The sequence below is a fragment of the Odocoileus virginianus genome, chromosome X, assembly GCF_023699985.2.
Source record: "Odocoileus virginianus isolate 20LAN1187 ecotype Illinois chromosome X, Ovbor_1.2, whole genome shotgun sequence".
NCBI classification, from domain to species: domain Eukaryota; kingdom Metazoa; phylum Chordata; class Mammalia; order Artiodactyla; family Cervidae; genus Odocoileus; species Odocoileus virginianus.
The window spans coordinates 27,686,741-27,709,956 of NC_069708.1; the positions used below are offsets into that span (position 1 = coordinate 27,686,741).

The 23,216-nt window shown below is 34.8% G+C and overlaps 1 protein-coding gene across 2 annotated transcripts in view; it reads right to left on the reverse strand.

Moving 5' to 3' along the window:
- The window catches only part of TEX11 (testis expressed 11), a 256,192-nt gene that overhangs the window by 71,058 nt on the left and 161,918 nt on the right, over window positions 1-23,216 (reverse strand). For both annotated transcript variants that reach the window (XM_020882990.2, XM_020882995.2), the window contains exons 17-20: window positions 20,843-20,945; window positions 9,856-9,980; window positions 4,525-4,610; window positions 1,819-1,875 (exon numbers count right to left, since the gene is read on the reverse strand). In XM_020882990.2, coding sequence (XP_020738649.1) covers window positions 1,819-1,875; window positions 4,525-4,610; window positions 9,856-9,980; window positions 20,843-20,945 — 371 coding nt within the window. The remainder of the gene's footprint in view (window positions 1-1,818; window positions 1,876-4,524; window positions 4,611-9,855; window positions 9,981-20,842; window positions 20,946-23,216) is intronic.

Below are 23,216 nucleotides of genomic sequence, written 5' to 3' on the forward strand. Positions count from 1 at the left end.
ACTATGTATTTGATACTGTCCTAGGTTTCAGAGATACAAAGATAAATATAAATAGCCCTAGCCTGCAAGGAGCTCTTACGTTCTATTAGCTATCAAGGTTTAGTCTCTGAGTTTCCTATTTTATTCTTTAACTTTTCATTGTTGAAAATTTCAAAGAAGTTTGTATGTGTTAACAGATGAATGAACCCCCAGTTACCCATGGCTTAGCTTCAATAATTATTAACTCATCATCAATCTTATTTCAATGATACCTCCAACTAGCCATATTATTTTGAAGCAAATTCCAGACATCACATAATTTCATCCATAAATATTTTAGGGTGTGTCGATAAAAGTATTCTTTAAAAATCATAACTATATTACCATTATATACTTTAAAGATAATAATTATTTTAAAATTATTTATTTGGTTGTGCTGGGTCTTAGTTGTAGCATGTGGAATCTTTTAGTTGTGGCATGTGGGGTTTAGTTTCCTGACCAGTGATCGAACCAGGACCCCTGCATTAGAAGTGTGGAGTCTTAGCCACGTACCACCAGGGAAGTTCCAATAATTTCTTAATATCATGAAATATTTGATCATTATTCAAATTCCAATTACCTCAGTTTTTTTTTTTAGTCTGAGTGCCCTTCAAATGGATTCATAGAACCTGTAAAGAGGAGGTAAAACTTAACCATACATGTATGGGTAGAATTTGTATTATAAAAAAAGTTATGTCATCAATATAATATTATCTCAGTTATAGATGGTTCCCAATGAACTTAGCTGAAAAAATATTATACCTCCAGGTACAAACATACAAAGCAAAAATGAAGTAGTGGTACACTATTATAGACTTTTTGTTCAAGCAGAGACAATAGAGATGAGTGATATTTCTCTGAAAGTCATCCCTACTCAAGATCTTGAATAGTTTTCTTTTAAATTATTAGGAGTAAATGAATTTTTGGGATGAAAAATGGGTGACCTAATTCTTCCACAAATTGTTAAGTTCTTGATATTGTATGCCACAGAAACTGTGAGCAGGAAGATATTTGAATACTCCCAGCTGAGCTGATAGAAAATCACAATCAACAAACCAATCAGGTTATTTATGTTTCTGTGGGAAAGTAAGAGATACATCTATATGTAAGTCTCCTGTTAAGAAAGGGAAAAACAGACTTCCCTGATGGTCCAGTGGTTAAGAATCCGCCTGCCAAAGCAGGGGACACAGGTTTGATCCATGATCTGGTGAGATTCCACATGCCACAGAGCAACTAGACCCATGTGCCAGAACTATTGAGCCTGTGCTCTACAGCCCATGAGCCGCAACTACTGAAGCCTATAATATAGAGTCTGCACTCCACAACAAGAGAAGGCACCACAATGAGAAGCCCTCACACCACAATTAGAGAGTAGCCCTTGCTCACTGCAACTGGAGAAAGCCTGCATGTAGCAACGAGGACCCAGAGCAGCCATAAATAAATAAATGGGAAAAACAGATGCAATATCATAATGAAATCTCATAGCTAATGTTACTGAGGGCATGGTAAGGATCTGGCAACATCTAAGTGTTTTACACTTATTTATTCATCAAGTCATCACAGTAACCTCATAGGGAAGGTACTATCATTACACTCATTTTACAGATGGGGAAACAGAGGCCCAGGTTACATGTCTAATAAATGGCAGAGCCAAAATATAAATTCAGGAAGACTATCCCCAGAGTCTATATTGCCCTTACCCATTATACTATATATTTCTCAATGTTAGGTTTCCAGTGGAAGTTTTTCTATTTTTTTTCCTAATGGTGAATACATCATTTCTGTTGAATTATAACTTACTTGTTTTCAGATTCTGGCATTTGAGAAACTCTTGGAAGGAAAAGATGAACCAAACACCTGTATGATAAAGTAATAAAAAAAAAGTGATATTTAGAAAGAAATCAAGTTAGTAATATTGAGTACCCCAGGGGGTGGAAGTAAGAAAAGAGAGGGGGAAAAGAGGCTAATTATTTTATTTGTAAGTCTTTGTATGTCTTAATGATTGCAATGAAAACATATCAACTTTGTAATTTTGGAAGAGTAATTTAGTAAAATAATTTTAAAACAAAAGCATTGCTTATTAGACATTCTTAAATAGTTCCACAGTTTATATCATTGCCCCCAAATCACCTCCTGGAACATTAGGCATAGTGTACAAGTCTTTTATATTTTTCTTTCTATAAAGGAAGCTGGAACTGGCCTTTGGGTTCCATATAAACTAGGATGAGTACTTTTTGAAGGGATCTGGCAGGATGATGACAAATTGACAAAATAAGGTATTTTGTGAAGTTTCAAACCTTAAAAATCTTTAAAAATAAAAAACAGTATCAATCATCCTGGATTATTTTAGATATTTATCTGACTAAACATATGCAAGTATCTCAAGACTCCCTCTGATACTATTATATCTGTGATTCCACTTCCCTTCAGAAGAGTGGACTCAAGTACAGTTGACCAACAGGATAATCACTACAGAACCCTTCTGGTTTCCAGTTTTTCCACTGGCATATTCTCAGTTACATCATTAGGGGTTACCATTACCTCAGCCTCTTCTGCCTCATTATTGTATGTAAAAGTTCCCTTTTGATAAACCATTTTCCTTCATAGAAAGAGATAAAGAAAAGATCAGGTTTAACTGATATGTTCTTTTTTTTTAACTTTAAGCATTCTTACCAAATTTCCAGTAGCATTTTTCACAGAAATAAGAGAAAAAAAATCCTGAAATTCATACAGAACCAAAAAAGACCCTGAACAACCAAAGCAAGCTTGAAAAAGAAGAAAGTTAGAGCCATCACATTTGTTTTCAAACTATACTACAAAGCTATAGTAATCAAAACAGCATGGTACTGGCATAAGAATAGTCACATAGACAAATGGAATAGAAACCTATATATCATCAACTAATATTTGACAAGGGAGACATGAATACTTAATAGAGGAAATATAATCTTTGTCAGTAAGTGGTACTGAGAAAACTGATATCCACACACAAAAGAATGAAACCGGACCCTTATCTCTCACTACACAGAAAACATAGATCAAAATGGATTAAGACTTAAAAAAGAAAGAAAAAACTTAGAAGCATAAAACTCCTGGAAGAAAACACAAGCAAAAACTCCTTGATAATGACTTTTTGGATATGATACCCAAAGCACAAGCAACAAAAGCAAAAATGAGTTAAAATGAGTAAGTGGGGCTAAATCACAGTAAAAATCTTCTGCATAGCAAAGGAATCTATCAAAAAAAAATGAAAAGGCAACTAGTAGAATGGAAGAAAATATCTGCAAATAATATATCTAATAAGAGGTTAATATCTAAAATATATAAGGAACTCCTACAGCTTAACTGCAAAAAACAATCTTATTTTAGCATGGGCAGAAGCCCTGTATAGATACTTTTCCAAAGAAGATATCCAAATGGCCAACAAGTACATGAAAAGATGCTCAACATTATAATCATCAGGGAAATGCAAATCAAAACCACACTGAAATAGCACCTCACACCTGTTAGAATGGCTATTAACAAAAAACAAGAGATAATAAGTTTTGTAGAGAAAAGGAAGCCTTCGTGTGTTGTTGACGGGAATACAAGTTGGTATAGCCACTGTGGAAAAACAGCATGGGGGTTCCTCAGAAATTAAAAATAAAACTGCTATACAATTCAGCAACCCAACTTTGGAATATGTATCTAAAAGAAATCAGTGTCGTGAAGAAATATCTCCACCCCCAAGTTCACTAAAGCATTATTTCCAATAGCTAAGACATGGAGACAACCTTAAGTGTCCATCAATGGAGGAATAAAGAAAATGTAGTATGTGTACTTGCACACACACACAGGAATATTATTTAACTAGATAAAAGAAAATCCTGCCTTTTGTGACAACATGGACAGACTCTGAAGGCATTGTACTAAGTGAAATAAGTCAGACAAAGAAAGACAAGTACTGGATTATCCCCCTTTCATGTGGAATCTCTAAAAAAAAAAAAGAAAGAAAGAAAATAACAAAAAAAGGAAGAAAATCCAAACACACAGAAACAGAGTAGAATGATGTTTGTCAGGGCCTGTAGGTGGAGAAAATGGAGAGATGTTGGTCAAAGGGTATAAACTTCCAGTTACAAGTTGAACACAGCCCAGAGATCTAATGTACAGCATGGTGACTATAGCTAACCACACTATATTATATACCTGAAGGTTGCTAAGAGAGTAAATCTTAAACGTTCTCACCACATACAGTGTAGTATTTTGTGAGGTGATGGAGGTAATCTTATTGTGCTAACCATTTAATAATATGAATGTGTATTAAATCACCAAGTTATATACCTTAAACTTACAAAATACCACCATTTGTCAGTTAAATCTCAATAAAGCTGGGGGAAAAAAAACCACTTGCTATCGTAGGCATTGTTTCAGCCTGAAGCCATCAGTAGTATTACGGCAAAATTTATAGATCAAGAGTAACATGTATAGAGGAAATGCTCTTACATCCACAGGATGTGGATTACTTACTTTAAAGCTGTAAGAACTTGTTGCGGGTCTTCCGAAAGTTTAGCTAAATTTTCCAAAGCTATTACTGCTACAATTTCTTGGCCATTCTAAAAAGGATAAATATAACATGTTAAATCACATTTCAAAATGATACTTACAAAATACTGCCTATATTCCTGCCCATAAGGACAAGAAAAAAAATCTAAACTTGTCTGTTTTGTATTCTCAAAAGAGTTGCCGCAAGATGGTAGAAAAAAAAAAATTTTTTTTTTTTAATTTTTACTAAACAGGTTCATACTGGCCCCAGAAAGCCACTCCTCTCTATCCACAAACACTCATAGGCTTGCCAACACTGCTTTGACTCCACTAGGACTAATCTTACTATGCTCCTTATTCCTGTTTATCAGCAGTAACCAAAAGAACCCTAGACTCTGAGATCACCCTCATTTCCAGCACCTTAATCCACATAAAGGTTTCCCACATGGCTCAGTGGTAAAAAAAAAAAAATCCACCTGCCAATGCGGGAGACACAGGATTGATCCCTGGGTCAGGAAGATCCCCTGGAGAAAAAATAGCAACCCACTCCAGTATTCTTGCCTGGGAAGTCCCATGGTCAGAGGAATCTGGTGGGCTGCAGTCCATGGGATCGCAAAAGAGTTGGATACAACTCTTTTTTGACTAAACAACAAACCTTTTAAATTCACTCCTTTTATCACTCCAGCAATCCTTCAACTGCATTAAGATCGCCAATACATTGACACTACTAACATTTCACCATTTCTAATCTCTTTGAAGTCCTCCTCTGTATCTAGTTTAAATTCCATGGGGATTCATTATAACCATTTCCTTCTTTCTTGATTCTTCTGCCCCTCTTTCGCTTCGTTCTGTTCATCTGGCAAAACTATGTTGTTGTTCAGTCACTAAGTTGTATCAGCAACCCCAAGCCTGGTTAAATTCAACTTTCTAGTCACTTTTGTGCCTGTATACATGTAGCTGAAACTAGCCAGATAAAAACCTGTACAACTATTTATTTTAAAATTTCATCAAATGGACCTTACTGCTACAAGGCAAGCATACCACATACCCTTGCCATTCACTTTTTTGATTTTCTGGATGATTAGTTGACATCTTGTCCTCTTCTCTCAAGTCCCCAACACCTCCTCTCCTATTCTTACTCTTGGGTGATGACCTTGTTTCCCACTTCATTGAGAAAAGTGATGCAGTCAGGGAAAGAAGTTCCACAGATTCCCACCATCACATCTACTCACACACCAGGAACCACACCCATATACTCTGCCTTCTCAACTGTTATCATAAATGAACTATCCACGTTTCTTCCTACTTGTTATTCAGTTGCTAAGTCATGTCCAACTCTTTGCAACCCCATGGACTGCAGCAAGCCAGGCTTCCCTGTCCTTCCCTATCTCCCCGAGTTTGCTCAAACTCATGTCCATTGAGTCAGTGATGCTTTCTAACCACTTCATGCTCTGCCTCCCCACTTCTCTTTTTGCCTTCAATCTTTCCCAGCATCAGAGTCTTTTCTAATCAGCTGGCTCTTCACAGTAGGTAGCCAAAGTATTGGAGTTCAGCATCAGTCCTTCCAATGAATATTCAGGGTTGATTTCCTTTAGGATTGACTAGTTTGACCTTCTTGCAGTCCAAGGGACTCTCAAGAGTCTTCTCCAAAAAAAAAAAAAAAAAGTCTTCTCCAGCACCACAGTTCAAAAGCATCAATTCTTCGGCACTCAGTCTTCTTTATGGTCCAACTTATATCCATACATGACTACTGGAAAAACCACAACTTTTACTATATAGACCTTCATTGCAAAAATGATGTCTCTGCTTTTTAATACACAATCTAGGTGTGTCATAGCTTTTCTTCCAAAGAGGAAGTGTCTTTTAATTTCATGGTTGCAGTTAGCACCCACAGTTTCTTTGGAGCCCGAGAAAATAAAATCCATCACTATTTCCACATTTCCCCCTTCTATTTGTCATGAAGTGATGGAACTGTATGCCATGATCTTATTTTTTTTTGAATGCTGAGTTTTAAGCCAGCTTTTCTTCCTAGAGCCAATCCCTAAAATTATACACTTGTGTCCATTACTGTTTAATGGCATTAGTCTAACAACTTTCATTTTTCTAACACTGCCAACTTTTGTTCTCTAACTGGGTCATTCCAATCAGTATATAAGCATTCTCATTCATCCCATTTCAAGCAAATAAGCAACCTCTTTATCCTACTTCTCTCACTGACTACTGCCCCATTTCTTTTATTTTTCTCACCCAACTTCCTTTCTTCCCTTTGTAGTAAACTTTTCTACAGAATTGTCTATACTTATTGCATCCAATTTTTTTTCCTTCAATTCTCTCTTGAGCCTACTGTATTCAGGCATTTGTCCTACCTCGACCAAAACTGCTCATCAAGCTCACCAACGACCAACATATTATAAATTCCAATGGTCAATTCTTAGTCCTCATTGTATCCTTCCAATGAATATTCAGGACTGATTTCCTTTAGAATGGACTGGCTGGATCTACTAGCACTCCAAGGGACTCTCAAGAGTCTTCTCCAATACCACAGTTCCTCTGAACAGTTATTGGTTCCTCTGCTTTTCTCTAAACCATTCATGTTTGAGGGCTCCAGGCTCAGTCTCTGGTCATCTTCTCCATTTCATTTATACTGACTTCCTTGGTGATGGCATCCCAGTCTAATAGCTTTATATATCAACTATATATTAATGACTCTTAGTGAACCTTTCTCTTCAGCCCAGACCTCTTTCAGAACTCTAGGATTTTATCAACTGACTACTTGGATCTCCATTTGGATGGCCTAACAGACATCTCAAATGCATCATGTCCAAATCGCACTCCTAACTGTCCTCCCAACTCTGCTATATTTACAGTTGATGGCAACTATGTTTGATGACCCAGTCTCTTTCTCTTACACCCTTTATCCAATCTGTCAGCAAATTCTCTTATCATTTACTTCCATTGTTATCTCCCTTATCTGAGTCACCTTAATCTTTTCTCTGGATTACTTTAAAAACTTCCTAATAGGTATCCTTACTTCCACTTTAGCTCTTCTTTTCTGGCCTATTCTCAATATAACACCAAGAGTATTTCTGTTAAATAAAAGTCAAATCATGTTACGACTCTATTAAAAACACTCCAATGTCATTCAGAGTAAAAGTCAAAGTACTTTCACTAGTCTATAAGGATCTATATAACCCAGACTCTCTATTACCTCTCTGACTTGATCTCTCACTAATCCCACCCTTACTCACTCTAGCCATACTGGCTTCCTTGCTGCTCCTGGTACCTACCTACCTTACAGGCTTTGAATTGGTGTTACCTCTGCCTGGAATACTGTTCTTCTTCACTTCCCCCATATATCTACAGGGCTAACTCCCTCACCAATTTCAAGTCTTCGCACAATGTCATCTTCTTGATGAGACCTATCCTTATCACCCTATTTGAAAAAAATAACTCACACCAATTTCAGCCCATTCCCATCCCTGATACTTTTTAAGACTGCTCTATTTTTTCTATATTGCTATCAACTTCTAACATATTATGAAATTCCTTATTTATTATGCTTATTAATATTGTCTTTCCTCGTGCTTGAATGTTAGCTCCAAGAAGGCATATAACTGTTTTGTTTATTTATACCAAGAGCCCAGAACAATGGTTGGCACATAGTAGGTACTCAATAAATATCTGCTGAATGAATGATAGTCTCATTAGCACTTGAAATGCCTTTTGCAAAGCAACTACACTAAGTGAAAACTGGATTCCACCCTTATTCTTTTGTAGAAATATATTCAATTTCCTGGGCTTAGCTCATCCATACTTCCTTCCATCTTCTAATTCAAACTACTTTGGGTTTCTTCTCCCCTGATTCTTTCTCTTCTATTAAAATTATTTGCTTTTCAGAAATATAGTTCCATAATTCTTCCACCACCTTTCTTCTGCTTTCCATCAGATATAACTTTATAAGCCTTCCTTTAAAAACATATTTGCCTTTGGGTTCCCCATTACAGATTTTTCTCTCATTTTCTGCACAAACACATCCTGTATCCACATCTGCCAAATAGTTTTCTTCTTCCAGGAGTTTTATTATCCTATTCATTAACATCAAACACATGTCATTCAAAATTATATTTAGCTATTACTTTGGGCAAGATACTGGACTGGGTACTAGAAATATGGCACTCAAGGACCTTATAAGTCAAGTTGGACAGACAATCCATGCATTAACAATATAAGGCAGTATATAAGATATAGACAAAATAAGTAGTATACACATTAAAAATGACAAATTCAGAGTAGAAGGAGAGCACTGACAACTAGAATTGATTTGGGAAGTCTGTACAGTGGAAGAAAATCTTAAGTTGGACTTTGAAAAAGGTAACATTTAAATAAGAACATTTCTTAAAACACAGAATAGTATAAATAAGACACAGAAAAAGGAATGTGATTGGCCTGTTTGAGAAACACTGAATGTGCTTGGAGTTATAGAAGTCTTATGCCTCCACTATTCTAGACCCTGTGCCTAAGGTAATGGTGGCTTATATCACTATGATGATGATACAGGGGAGTAATATGAGATAAAGTAGAAGAGACACCTGTGGCCAGATTGTATATTGTTGATAACATACTGTTAATAACAACAAAAAACTATTAGATCAAGCTTCTTTGATTACAAATCACATTTTCAGCCATCTTCTCAGTTAATTTTCACAATAATCCTGGAAGTAGGCATTATCTTTATTTCAAAATGATGAAATTAAGATTCAAAGAAGTTAAATACTTCAGTGGCAGAGCCAGAACTCAACCCAGTCCAAGAGCCTGACAGTTGCTACAATGCTTTTCCTAATCCTATATATTACTAAGACCAGAATTTTGCCAATGAAAAAAGGAGGTACAAGTTATTATTGCTTCCAAACTAAAGTTGTTTTTCAGTTATAAACTAGAAAGGTCCATTAAGGTTCAAACTTTTTTTTTTTTTTTTTGCAAACCAATGAGATAGATACATCTCCAAATAAATATTTTTTTTACATAGTATAGCATTTTAAATCTCAAGTTTCTATTCAAAGTTAATGTTTTGCTATGCACATTTTTCTATTGTTTTAAGAACAAATATCTAACTTCACTTTGTTTTATTTACTTTAAATCATAAAAAAATGAAGAGAAATAAAGCAATTCTCCAACCAAACTTGGTGTGAAAATAATGAGGCAAAATAGATGATAAAGAAAAGCCTCTCCTGAGCCTAACTGATGAAGATTCCATTATAATAGTCTCTGAAAATGGAAAAGAGGTAAAAATCTCATAAATGGGTACATAAGAATTACCTCTAGAGCAAGTTGGGAAGCAAAACTGAGAAGCATGACACCTGAACTTCTCATTGTAGATACATTATTCTCAAGTTGCTGTTGAGCCATTAATAGATACTCTAAAGTGATAATTGCCTGCAAAGCTGAAAAACAAGGAGACAATTAAAGATGAGACACTCTTATCAAAGATAATAGCTATCTATGGTTATTATACCACAATGACTTTGGAATTCATTTTAAGAGCACTAATATCTTAAAAACATTAATTTTCAAAAGTCACCTAAATAGCTAAACTGTTGAGGACTTGAAAGTCAGAAAAATGCCCAACTGAGCAGTTCACCTCTTTGAATTTATTCCATGAATATACCTGCAAAAGTGAATAAAAAACATACAAATATATTCACACAGCAATTTTTAATAAGAGTAAAATATCCTAAATTTAATCAATAATGAATAGGATAAATATAATTTGGTACATATAATACAGAATAGAGTAAAAAAATTATATTTCATCATATGCCTTAAAGGTAGACCATGGTAAGTTAAATATATGTACTATAGACCTTAAGTAACAACTAAAATAACAAAAGAAAAAGTTATAGCTAATAAGCCAAAGATGAGATAAACATAGTGATAAAACATTCAATTAACCCAAAAGAAAGCAGAAAAAAGAAAAATGGCAACAAAGACCAGAAAAGACAAACAGAAGACAAATAACAGGATGCTAAATTTAAACCTAGCCATATCAACAATCATGTTAAAATATAAATGGTCTAGATGATCCATTTAAAAGACAGAGACAGATTAAATTAAAGAAAGTGACTTTTAGCTATACACAACTAACAAAAAAAAATACTTTAGAAATAAAGCCAAAATTGGTTAAAAGAAAATGATGGGATAACATACACTCTGGTAGAGGTTATCAAAAGAAAGCTGGAGTGGTTATATTAATATCACACAAAACAGGCAAACATAAATTCAAAAATTCTCAACAAAGTACTAGCAAAGCAAATGTGACAACACACTAAAAGGATCATACACCATGATCAAGTGGGATTTATCCCTGGGAGGCAAGGATTCTTCAATATATGCAAATCAATCAATGTGATACACCATATTAACAAATTGAAGAATTAAAAAAAAAGAATAAAAACCATATGATCATCACAATAGATGAAGAAAAAGCTGTCAATCAAAATTCAATACCAATTTATGATAAAAATTCTCCAGAAAGTGGGCATAGAGGGAACCTATCACAACATAATAAAGGTCATATACAACAAACCCACAGCAAACGTTATTCTCAATAGTGAAAAATTGAAAGGATTTCCTCTAAGATCAGGAACAAGACAAAGGTGTACAATCTCACCACTATTATTCAACATAGTCATGGAAGTCCTAGCTACAGCAGAGAACAAGGAAATAAGAGACGTACAAATTGGAACAGAAGTAAAATATTCACTGTTTGCAGATGACCTGATACTATACATAGAAAACCCTAAATACACCACCAGAAAACTACTAGAGCAAATCAATGAATTTAGTAAAGTTGCAGATACAAAATTAATACACAGAAATATCTTGCATTCCTATACACTAACAATGAAAGATCAGAAAGAGAAATTAAGGAAACAATCCCATTTACCACTGCAACAAAAAGAATAAAATACCTAAGAATAAACCTACCTAAGGAGGCAAAAGACCTTAAGGAAACAATCCCATTTACCATTGCAACAAAAAGAATAAAATACCTAAGAATAAACCTACCTAAGGAAGCAAAAGACCTGTACAAAGAAAACTGTAAGATATTGCTGAAAGAAATCAAAGATGATACAAAACAGATAAGAGATATATCATGTTCTTTGATCAGAAGAATCAATATTGTGAAAATGACTATACTACCCAAAGCAATCTACAGATTCAATGCAATCGCTATCAAATTACCAATGACATTTTTCACAGGACTAGGAAAGAAAATTTTACAATTTGTATGAAAACAGAAAAGGCCCTGAATAGCCAATGCAATCTTGAGAATGAAAAGTGAAGCTGGAGAGATCAGATTCCCTGATGTCAGATTATGTTACAAAGCTACAGCCATCAAGACAGTATGGTACTGGCACAAAAAAGAAATGTACACTGATGGAACAGGATAGAAAGTCCAGAGATAATTCCATGCACTTATGGTCACCTAATCTGTGATAAAGGGGGCAAGAATACACAGTGGAGAAAAGACAGTCTCTTCAATAAGTGGTGCTGGGAAAACTGGACAGCTACGTGTAAAAGAATGAAATAGAACACCTCCTAATACCATGCACAAAAATAAACTCAAGATGGATTAAAGACCTAAAGGTAAGACTAGACACTATAAATCTCTTAGAGGAAAACATAAGCAGAACACTCATAGACATAAATCACAGTAGGGTCTTTTTTGAACCACTTCCTAGAATAAAAATAAATAAGAACAAAAATGAACAAACAGGACCTAATTAAACTTAAAAGAACACAACTGTACTCATCTCACAAGCTAGCAAAGTAATGCTCAACATTCTCCAAGCCAGGCTTTGACAATACGTGAACCGTGAACTTCCAGATGTTCAAGCTGGATTTATAAAAGGTAGAGGAACCAGACATCAAATTGCCAACATCTGCTGGATCATCAAAGAAGCAAGAGAATTCCAGAAAAATATCTATTTCTGCTTTATTGACTATGCCAAAGTCTTTGACTGTGTAGATCACAATAAACTGTGGAAAATTCTTCAAGAGATGGGAATACCAGACCACTTGACCTGCCTCTTGAGAAAAGGGAATCCTCTTACATTATTGGTAGGAATGCAAATTGATACAGCCACTATGGAGAACAGAAGGGGAGGTTCCTTAAAAAACTAAAAACTACCATGCTGCCCCAGAAATTCCACTACGGGGCACATACCCAGAGAACATCATAATTCAAAAAGATACATGCACCCCAATATTCACTTCAGCACAATTTACAACAGTTAGGACATGGAAGCAACCTAAATGTCCATCAACAGAGGAATGGATAAAGATATGTGGTGTATATATACTATAGAATATTAGTCAGCCATAAAAAAGAATGAAATTGGGTCATTTGTAGAGATGTGGATAGACCTAGAGACTGTCATACTAGTGAAGTAATTCAGAAAGAGAAAAACAATTGTATATTACTGAATATATGTGGAATCTAGAAAAATGATATAAATGATCTTATTTGCAAAACAGAAGTAGAGACAGAAATGCAGAGAACAAAAAAATAAACACCAAGATAGCAAAGTGGGGGGCTGTATGAAGTAAGAAATTGGGATTGACAGTCCAGTTCAGTTTAGTTCAGTCACTCAGATGTGTCTGACTCTTTGCGAACCCATGGACTGAAGCACGCCAGGCCTCCCTGTCCATCACCAACTCCTGGAGTTTACTCAAACTCATGTCCATTGAGTTGGTGATGCCATCCAACCATCTCATCCTCTGTCATCCCCTTCTCCTGCCTTCAATCTTTCCCAGCATCAGGGTCTTTTCAAATGAGTGGCTTCTTCACATCAGGTGGCCAAACTATTGGAGTTTCAGCTTCAGCATCAGTCCTTCCAATGAATATTCAGGACTGATTTCCTTTAGGATGGACTGGTTGGATCTCCTGGCTGTCCAAGGGACTCTCAAGAGTCTTCTCCAACACCACAGTTCAAAAGCATCAATTCTTCGGCACTCAGCTTTCTTTAAGGTCCAACTCTCACATCCATACATGACTACTGGAAAAACCATAGCCTTGACTAGACGGACCTTTGTTGGCAGAGTAATGTCTCTGCTTTTTAATATGCTGTCTAGCTTGGTCATAACTTTTCTTCCAAGGAGCAAGCATCTTTTACTTTCATGGCTGCAATCACAATCTGCAGTGATTTTGGAGCCCCCCAAAATAAAGTCTGTCACTGTTTCCATTATTTCCCCATCTATTTGCCATGAAGTAATGGGACCAGACACCATGATCTTAGTTTTCTGAATGCTGAGTTTTAAGCCAACTTTTTCACTCTCTTCTTTCATTTTCATCAAGAGGCTTTTTAGTTCTTCACTTTCTGCCATAAGGGTGGTATCATCTACATATCTGAGGTTATTGATATTTCTCCCAGCAATCTTGATTCCAGCTTGTGCTTCATCCAGCCCAGCATTTCTCAAGATGTACTCTGCATAAGTTAAATAAGCAGGGTGACAATATCCAGCCTTGATGTACTCCTTTCCCTATTTGGAGCCAGTCTGTTGTTCCATGTCCAGTTCAAACTGTTGCTTCCTGACCTGCATACAGATTTCTCAGAAGGCAGGTAACATGGTCTGGTATTCCCATTTCTTTAAGAAGTTTCCAGAGTTTGTTGTGGCCCACATGGTCAAAGGCTTTGGCATAGTCAATAAAGCAGAAGTAGATGTTTTCCTATAACTCCTTTGCTTTTTCGATGATCTAACTCGGGATTGACAGTTATACACTATTGATACTATGTATACATTAGATGAGTAATGAGACCCTATTGTATAGTTCAGGGAACCCTACTCAGTGCTCTATGGTGACCTAAATGGGAAGGAAATACAAAAATGAGGGGATATCTGTATATGTATAGCTGATTCACTTTGCAGTACAGTAGAAACTAACACAATACTTTAAAACAAATACTTTAAAACAACTATACTTCAGTAAAAACTAATTTAAAAAATAATGGACAAAACAGACTTCAGAGCAAAGACTTAGTGACAGAAGGTTATTTCATGATGATAAAGGAATCAATTTATTATGATGACATAACAATCCTAAATGTTTATGCATCTAAAAACAGAAGGAAAAACTGATAGAACTACAAGGAGAAATGAACAAATCCATAATTACAGTCAAAGATTTCACTGAAGGCTCTCAAATAATTGACAGGACAGGTAGACAGAGAATCAACAAGGATATTTAACACTATTAATCTATTTGACATGATTGACATTTATAGAACACTTGACCTTACATCAGCAAAATACACATTCAGGAACACAGGGAATATTTACCAAGAAAGACAATACTCTAGTTCATACAACAAGCCTCAACATATTTAAAAGGATTCATACAAACTTATGATCGTAGACTGAAACAGAATTAATAAAAAAGTTCTCTGAAAAAAATTCTCTGGAAATCTACAAATGTTTGTAAAATAAACAGCATACTTCTAAACAATCCATGGGTTTACACTGGAGTCAAATCACATTCAAAAATATGACTGAATTAAAATGAAAACACAGTATATAAAAATTTGTGGATTGTCACTAAGGCAGCACTTAGAAGGTAATTTATAGCATTAACTCTTTATATTAGACCAGAATAAAGGTCCAAATCAATAACGTCAGCTTTCAACCTTTGGAAACTAGAAAAGAAAGAGCAAATGAAACTCAAAGTAAGAAGAAGAATGGAAGTGATAAAGATCAGAAAATTAATACATGAAACAGAAAACAGAAAAAATAGAGAAAAATTAATGAGACCAAAAGCTAGTTCTCTGAGGTCAATAAAACTGATCAACTTACAGCCACTCTGACAGAGAGGAAAAGAGAGAAGATGCTAATTACAGATATCAGGAATGAGAAATATGACATCACTTTAGAATTTACAGGTGTTAAAAAGGATAATATGAATGACATAATGAATGATTTCAGGCCAATAATTTCAATAACTTAGATGAAACACACAAATTTTTTGAAAGACATAAACTACCAAAGCTCAGTTAGGAAATAATAGATAACCTGAAGAATTCTACTATCTATTAAAGAAATTGAGTTTATAATTAAAAGTTTTCTCATAAAGAAAACTCCAGACCCAGATGAATTCACTGGTGAACTCTACCAAACATATAACAAAAAAATAACACCAACTGAGCAACAAAAACTCTACTAGAAGATGTAAAAAGGAAGTGTATTTTCCAATTCATTTGATGCAATAAGCAGTACCCTAACAGGAAAGGAAAACCAGAGACCAGTATCACTCATGGACACAGGCACAAATATTCTTAAACAAACTATCAGCAAATCAAATCTAACATTATATTTAAAAAAGAACACATCAAGACCAAGTGGAGCTTATTCCAGGAATGCAGCATTGGTTCAACTGCTGAAAAATCAATATAACTGACCATACTAACAAACTTCAAAAAATTGATCATTTCATTTGCAAATATTTTCTTCCATTCTGAGGGTTAACTTTTCCTTTTAGTTATGGTTTCCTTTGCTGTGCAAAGGCTTTTACGTTTGATTCAGTCCCATTTGTTAATTTTTGCTTTTATTTTCATTACTCAAAGATGTAGATTGAAAAAGATCTTGCTTACATTTTCCTCTAAGAGTTTTATAGTATCCGGTCTCGTACATTTAGGTCTTTAATCCATTTTGAGTTTAGTTTTGTGGATGGTGTTAGGGAGTGTTCTATTTCATTCTTTTATATGGAGCTGCCCAGTCTTCTCAGCACCACTTATTTAAGAGACTGTCTTTTCTTCATTGTATATTCTTGCTTCTTTTGCAACAGATTAGGTGTGTGGGTTTATCTCTAGAATTTCTATCCTGTTCCATTGATATGTATTTCTTTTTGTGCCAGTACGAATCTTTCCAAAAATACACAAACAGCTCATGCATGCACCTCAATGTCAAAAAACAACCCAATCAAAAAGTAGACGGAAGATCTAAACAGATATTTCTTCGAGAAGACATACAGATGGCCAAAAAGTATATGAAAAGATGCTCAACATCACAATTATTAAAGAAATGACTATCAAAACTACAATGAGATAGCACCTCATACCAGTGAGAAGGGCCATCATCAAAAAATTTATAAACAATAAATGCTAGAGAGGACATGGAGAAAAGGGAATCCTCCTACAGAGTTGGTGGGAATGTAAACTGGTATAGACACTATGGAGAACAGTATAGAGAGTCCTTAAAAAATTAAAAATAGAGCTATAATATAATCCAGCAATCCTACTCCTGGGCATCTATCCAGAGAAAACAGTAAGTCAAAAGGATACATGACCATTCACTGCACCATTATTTACAATACCTAGGACATGGAAGTGACCTAAATGTCCATCTACAGAGTAATGGATAAAGAAGATGTGGTATAAATATATGACAGAATATTACTCAAGCACTAAGAAGAGTGAAATAATGCCACTTGCAGCAACATGGATGGACCTAGGGACTGTCATACTGAGTGAGAAAGTCAGACAAAGACAAATATAATGATAATACCTATATGTGGAAGCTAAAAAAAGGGTACAAAAAATTTAAAAAGGGTACAGATGAACTTATCTGCAAAACAAAAATAGAGTTACAGATGTAGAAAAGAGACTTATGACTACTAGGGTGTAAGGGGAAGGAGAGACAAACTGAAAGACTGGTACTGACATATACACACTACTGTATATAAAAGCAATAACTAATAGGGACCTACTGTATAGAACAGGGAACTCTACTTAATACTCTGAAACAGCCTATATTGGTAAAGAATCTAACAAACAGTCAACATATGTATATGTATAACAGACTATCTTGGTTGCACACCTGAAACTAATACAATACTGTATAAATATTTCAGTTTAATTAGTATTAAAGTATACTCCAATAAAAGTTTTTTAACTTGATAATTTCAACAGATGTAAAAACAATCATGACCAAATTCAACATCCATTTCTAATTAAAAACATCTAGGAAACTGGAAACAGAAGGGAACTTTCTCAATCTGATAAAAAGTATCCATGAAAAACCTATAGCTAACATCATACTTAATGACTGAAAATTGGATGGTTTCCCTCTAAAGTCAGGAAAAAGTCAAGGATGTCTTGCTCTTTACCAATTTTACTCAACACTGTGCTGGAGATTCTAACAAGAACAATAACACATGAAAAACTGCACCCAGATTGGACAGAAAGTAGTAAAATTGTCTTTATTTGTAGACAACATTACATCCACAAGAAAGCTACTGGAAGCAGTAAGTGAATTTAGAAGTCTGTAGGATACAAGATCAATATGCAAAAATCATTTGTATTTCTACATACTAGCAATGAACAATCAGAAAGTCCCAGTTTTTTTCAAAATGCCATTTGAAATAGCATAAAATATATAGTGTACTTAAGGATAAATCTGACAAAAGGTGAAAGACTGATATGAGAAAAGATAGAAAAGCTCTCTGAGAGAAATTAAACAGCTAAACAAATGGAGGTATATAACCCCATTTCACAGATTGGAAGATGTTGATTCTCTCCATACTGATGTATATATATACATTCAAAGGAATCCCAGTCAATATTTACATTTGTAGAAATTGAAAAAACTGATTCTAAAATTCAGAGATGTACAAAGGACTTAGCCCAAACAATTTGAAAGAGAAGAATAAAGTTGGAGGACCAACACCACCTGATTTCAAATTTACTATATAGCTACATTAATCAAGACAGCGTGGGAATGGTGTAAAGATAAATAGATCGGTGGAACACAATGAAGAGTCCAAAAAGGGACCCATACACATATGACAGCTGATTATCGTTAAAGGTGCAAAGGCAATTCAGTTGGGAAAGGACAGAGTTTATAAATAAATGAAACAGGAATGATTAGGTAGCCATGTGCCAATAAAGGAACTTCAATCCATACCTTAAGTCAAAAAAATGCAAAATGGATCACAGAACTAACCATAAGCTTTAAATCTAAAACCACAAAATTTCTTGAAGAAAATATAGGGAAAACTTTTTGTGACCATGGATTAAGTAAAGATTTCTTAGTTACAATACCAAAAAGATCCATAAAAGAAGAAAAAAATATAAATTAGACTTCATCAAATTTGTCATGAAATACACTAAGAAAATAAAAAGAAAAAAATTTGTAAAACACATATCTGATAAATAACTTATATTTAAAATATACAAAGAACTTTCAAAATTCAATAAAAATATAAAAGCTCCTTATATAAAACTGAGCAAAAGATTTGTACAAACACTCCACCAAACAAGATGTATGGATGTCAAATATTAGACATTATGGAAATACTATTTATAATCTCATCATGATATCTCGACCTGCTAATTAGAATGACTAAAGAAATTTTCCAGTGGACAATTCCAAGTGCTGGTGAGGATGCAGATCAACTGGAACTTTAATACATAGCTAGTTAGAGCATAAAACTGTAGAGCCATTTTAGAAAAGAGCTTGGCAGTTTCTAACAAACATATACTTATCATATGACCCAGCAAACTTATTCCTCGATATTTACCCTAGAGAAGTGAAATCTTGTCATTGCACAAAATCTGTAAACAGATGTTTATCACACCTTTATTCATAATCACCCACAATGGAAACCATTTGAATATCCATCAACTGGTAAATGTATAAATTGCAAATGTATATTATATAAAATTCATTCATACTTATAAAATACTACTTAGCAATAAAAAAAGAACAAACTATATCAGTATGAATGAGTTTTAAAGGCACACACAACAGTATGAATGAGTTTCAAATGCATTATACTAAGTGAAAGAAAAAAGCTTCATACTATATGAGTCCATTTATATGACATTCTGGAAAAGGAAAAATTATATAGAGAAATGAGATTAGTAGGAATCAGGGCTAGAAGTAGTGGGAAGGCATGAAGTTAATTTTTTGTTCTATATCTTGATTGTGGTACTGGTTACATGAGTGTATGCAACTGTCAAAACTGACAGAAAAAATTAAATAAATAAATAAACTCCAAAAAAAAAGCTGACAGAATTACTAAAATAAATAAATCTTATAAAATCATATACTAGGCAATAATAAATTTTATTGTATGTATCTTCAATAAACATGACTAAAAATGATCACAGATAAATGGGGAAGAAATAAAAGACTGAGTTTATGTTATGCTTAAAAAGTAAAATCATTTTAATAGAATGTTAAAAGAAAAAGTTTAATGGGAAATCTGGTTGTGTGGGGTTATTTTTTGCTATTTCTGTTGGCAAAAGTTTCAAGTTCTTCTATACTTCAGCATAATATATCAAGAAAAATAAATGCTCAGAAGTCTCTAGTAAAAACCTTAATGATGGACATTGACAGCAATATTAACCTTGATAAAGAGCTCATTCCAATTTGTTATTCCTTAATTAATATACAGGTATACTTTACTACCCTAGAACACTTCTTTTTCAAAGAAAAAATATCTTAGAGTGAATAATGAAGTCTACTGCACGTACAGTAGTATTCATAAATAGCTGCTTAACTAGACTAGTATAAATTCTGTTTGAATCCATTAACTCAAGTTTCTCAATTTTTCTCCTTGTACCCTTAACAAAGGGCAACCAGTCTGGAGTTCACATTGCTCCAGGATTTGCTCAATCATGCAGAGCTGAGCAGGAATAATATCACAGCACAGGGAAACCTATAACCAAGTCAAGATACCCATGTGTGCAGACAACTAGCAAGGAAACTATGCTTAACAGAAAGGACAAAGCACTAATGGGATATGGTTCATGTGACCAATTTTAACACTGTCAACTTTGTGGAGAAAAATTCCATTTTCAGGGCCAAATATCTCACTGATAACTTCCCAGGTTAAGTGAAAACAATTAAAAGGTATTCTGGAGACTTCCATCCTCTAAAGACAAATTCTTAACTGACTGAATTATAAGTTCTCCCTGCTCCCAGCTTTTTAAGGTTAATTTTTAATAGGTTGGTTCAAATGACAAAGTATAAAAAAATCTACAGTGACAAGACTTCCCCACAAATCTTGTACGATATCCACCTAGTTCCTATTCCTTCAGTAGGTAGACCTTTTGCTTTTATTTTTATGCAACCTTCCACAGTTTCTTGTTGCATGGTTGTATCATCTTTACATAGGGAAGCTAATATATACACACACATATATATATTCAACTCCACTGTCTTAAAGACTACTATTTCTTTTATGGTCAAAGATGATTATTCTTTGCGTTAACAGACAAATATAACTTATAAGTAACATTTATACCTCTGGCAGAGTTGCCCTCCACGATTGAAATCTTGAATATATAATACTGAGTGAAAATATTTCTAGGATCACGTTGTGCAGCTTCTATAATTGCCTCTTTAGCCTGAAAAAAAAAAAGAAATATTAGTGTGCTTTTATAAAACACATAAGGAAGACCTTACCATATTTTACTAATGCTATCAATATAGTCACAATGGCTTAGGGACACTCATAATGAAAAGACATGAATATAAGAAAAATCTTTAAAGAACCGTTCTATCACAATGCAATAGAAATCAATACTTCTGCTCCTGAAAACAGGGCACATTATATATGTCAAACCAACAAAACACATTTTATATGTCAAACCTACTTAAAACAAGCAAAAATGTTGGATAACATTTTTTTTTAATTCCAAAATCAACTGACTAGTAAAGCAATTACCAAGAAATATCTAAGGAAAAGTGAGATCCCACAGGAGTAAATGGAGATTTAAAGCCACTTAAAACATTTATTTATTTATTCATTTATTGGCCATGCTGTGCAGCATGTGGGAACTTAGTTTGCCAACCAAGGATCAAACCCACACCCCTGCATTGGAAAAATGGAGTCTTAACTACTGGACCATGAGAGAAGTCCAGCCACTTTCTTTTTCTGGTGGGCATTTGTAAACCTAGGTAAATGCTAACTTTAACTTAGCAAAACTAGGTCAGGAAAATAGACATCAAAGCTCAAGAGACCATACTCTTAGGCTAAGGGTAAATCAGAAGTAAACTCACTTTTATCCACATTCTCGGGAGACTGCAAAAAAAGTTACCTTGTTTCTGAGAAAAATGAAAAATATAGGGTAGGGAGAACCAATCCCAAAGGTATAATATCAACAGACTCTCTCATGTATTTACAGCCCCAAATCATATTATACGGGAGGCCAAAAGATATCAAGCTATGAATTTATCTTTCATTGATATCAAACAGGGAGCTGACTGTGGCACAGATCATGAATTCCTTATTGCCAAATTCACATGTAAATTGAAGAAAGTAGGAAAAACCACTAGACAATTCAGGTATGACCTAAATTAAATCCCTTATGATTATACAGTGGAAGTGACAAATAGATCCAAGAGATTAGATCTGATAGACAGACTGTCTAAAGAACTATGGATGGAGGTTCGTGACACTGTACAGGAGACAGGGATCAAGATCATCCCTAGGGAAAAGAAATGCAAAAAGGCAAAACGGTTGTCTGAGGAGGCCTTACTTACAAATAGCTGTGAATAGAAGAGAAGTGAAAGGCAAAGGAGAAGGAAAGATATACCCATTTGAATGCAGAGTTCCAAAGAATAGCAAGGAGAGATAAGAAAGCCTTCCTCAGAGATCAGTGCAAATAAATAGAGGAAAACAATAGAATAGGAAAGACTAGAGATCTCTTCAAGAAAATCAGATACCAAGGGAACAATTCACGCAAAGATGGGCTCAATAAAGGACAGAAATGGTATGGATCTAACAGAAGCAGAAGATATTAAGAAAAGGTGGCAAGAATACACAGAAGAAATGTACAAGAAAGATCTTCGAGACCCAGATAATCATGATGTTGTGATCAGCCATCTAGAGCCAGACATCCTGGAATGCAAAGTCAAGTGGGCCTTAGGAAGCATCACTATGAACAAAGCGAGTGGAGGTGAGGGAATTCCAGTTAAGTTACTTCAAATCCTAAAAGATGATGCTGTGAAAGTGCTGCACTCAATATGCCAGCAAATTGGGAAAACTCAGCAGTGGCCACAGGACTGGAAAAGGTCAGTTTTCATTCCAATCCCTAAGAAAGGCAATGCCAAAGAATGCTCAAACTACCATACAACTGCACTCATCTCACATGCTAGTAAAGTAATGCTCAAAATTCTCCAAACCAGGCTTCAACAGTATGTGAACCATGAACTTCCAGATGTTCAAGCTGGTTTTAGAAAAGGCAGAGGAACCAGAGATCAAACTGCCAACATCTGTTGAATCATCAAAAAAGCAAGAGAGTTACAGAAAAACATCTACTTCTGCTCTGTTGACTATGCCAAAGCCTTTGACCGTGTGGGCCACAACAAACTCTGGAAAATTCTTAAAGAGATGGGAATACCAGACCACGTTACCTGCCTCCTAAGAAATCTGTATGCAGGTCAGGAAGCAACAGTTAGAACAGGACATGGAAAAACAGACTGGCTCCAAATAGGGAAAGGAGTATATCAAGGCTGGATATTGTCATCCTGCTTATTTAAATTATATACAGAGTACATCATGAAAAACTCTGGGCAGGATGAAGCACAAGCTGGAATCAAGATTGCTGGGAGAAACATCAAATAACCTCAGATATGCAGATGACACCACCCTTATGGCAGAAAGTGAAGAAGAA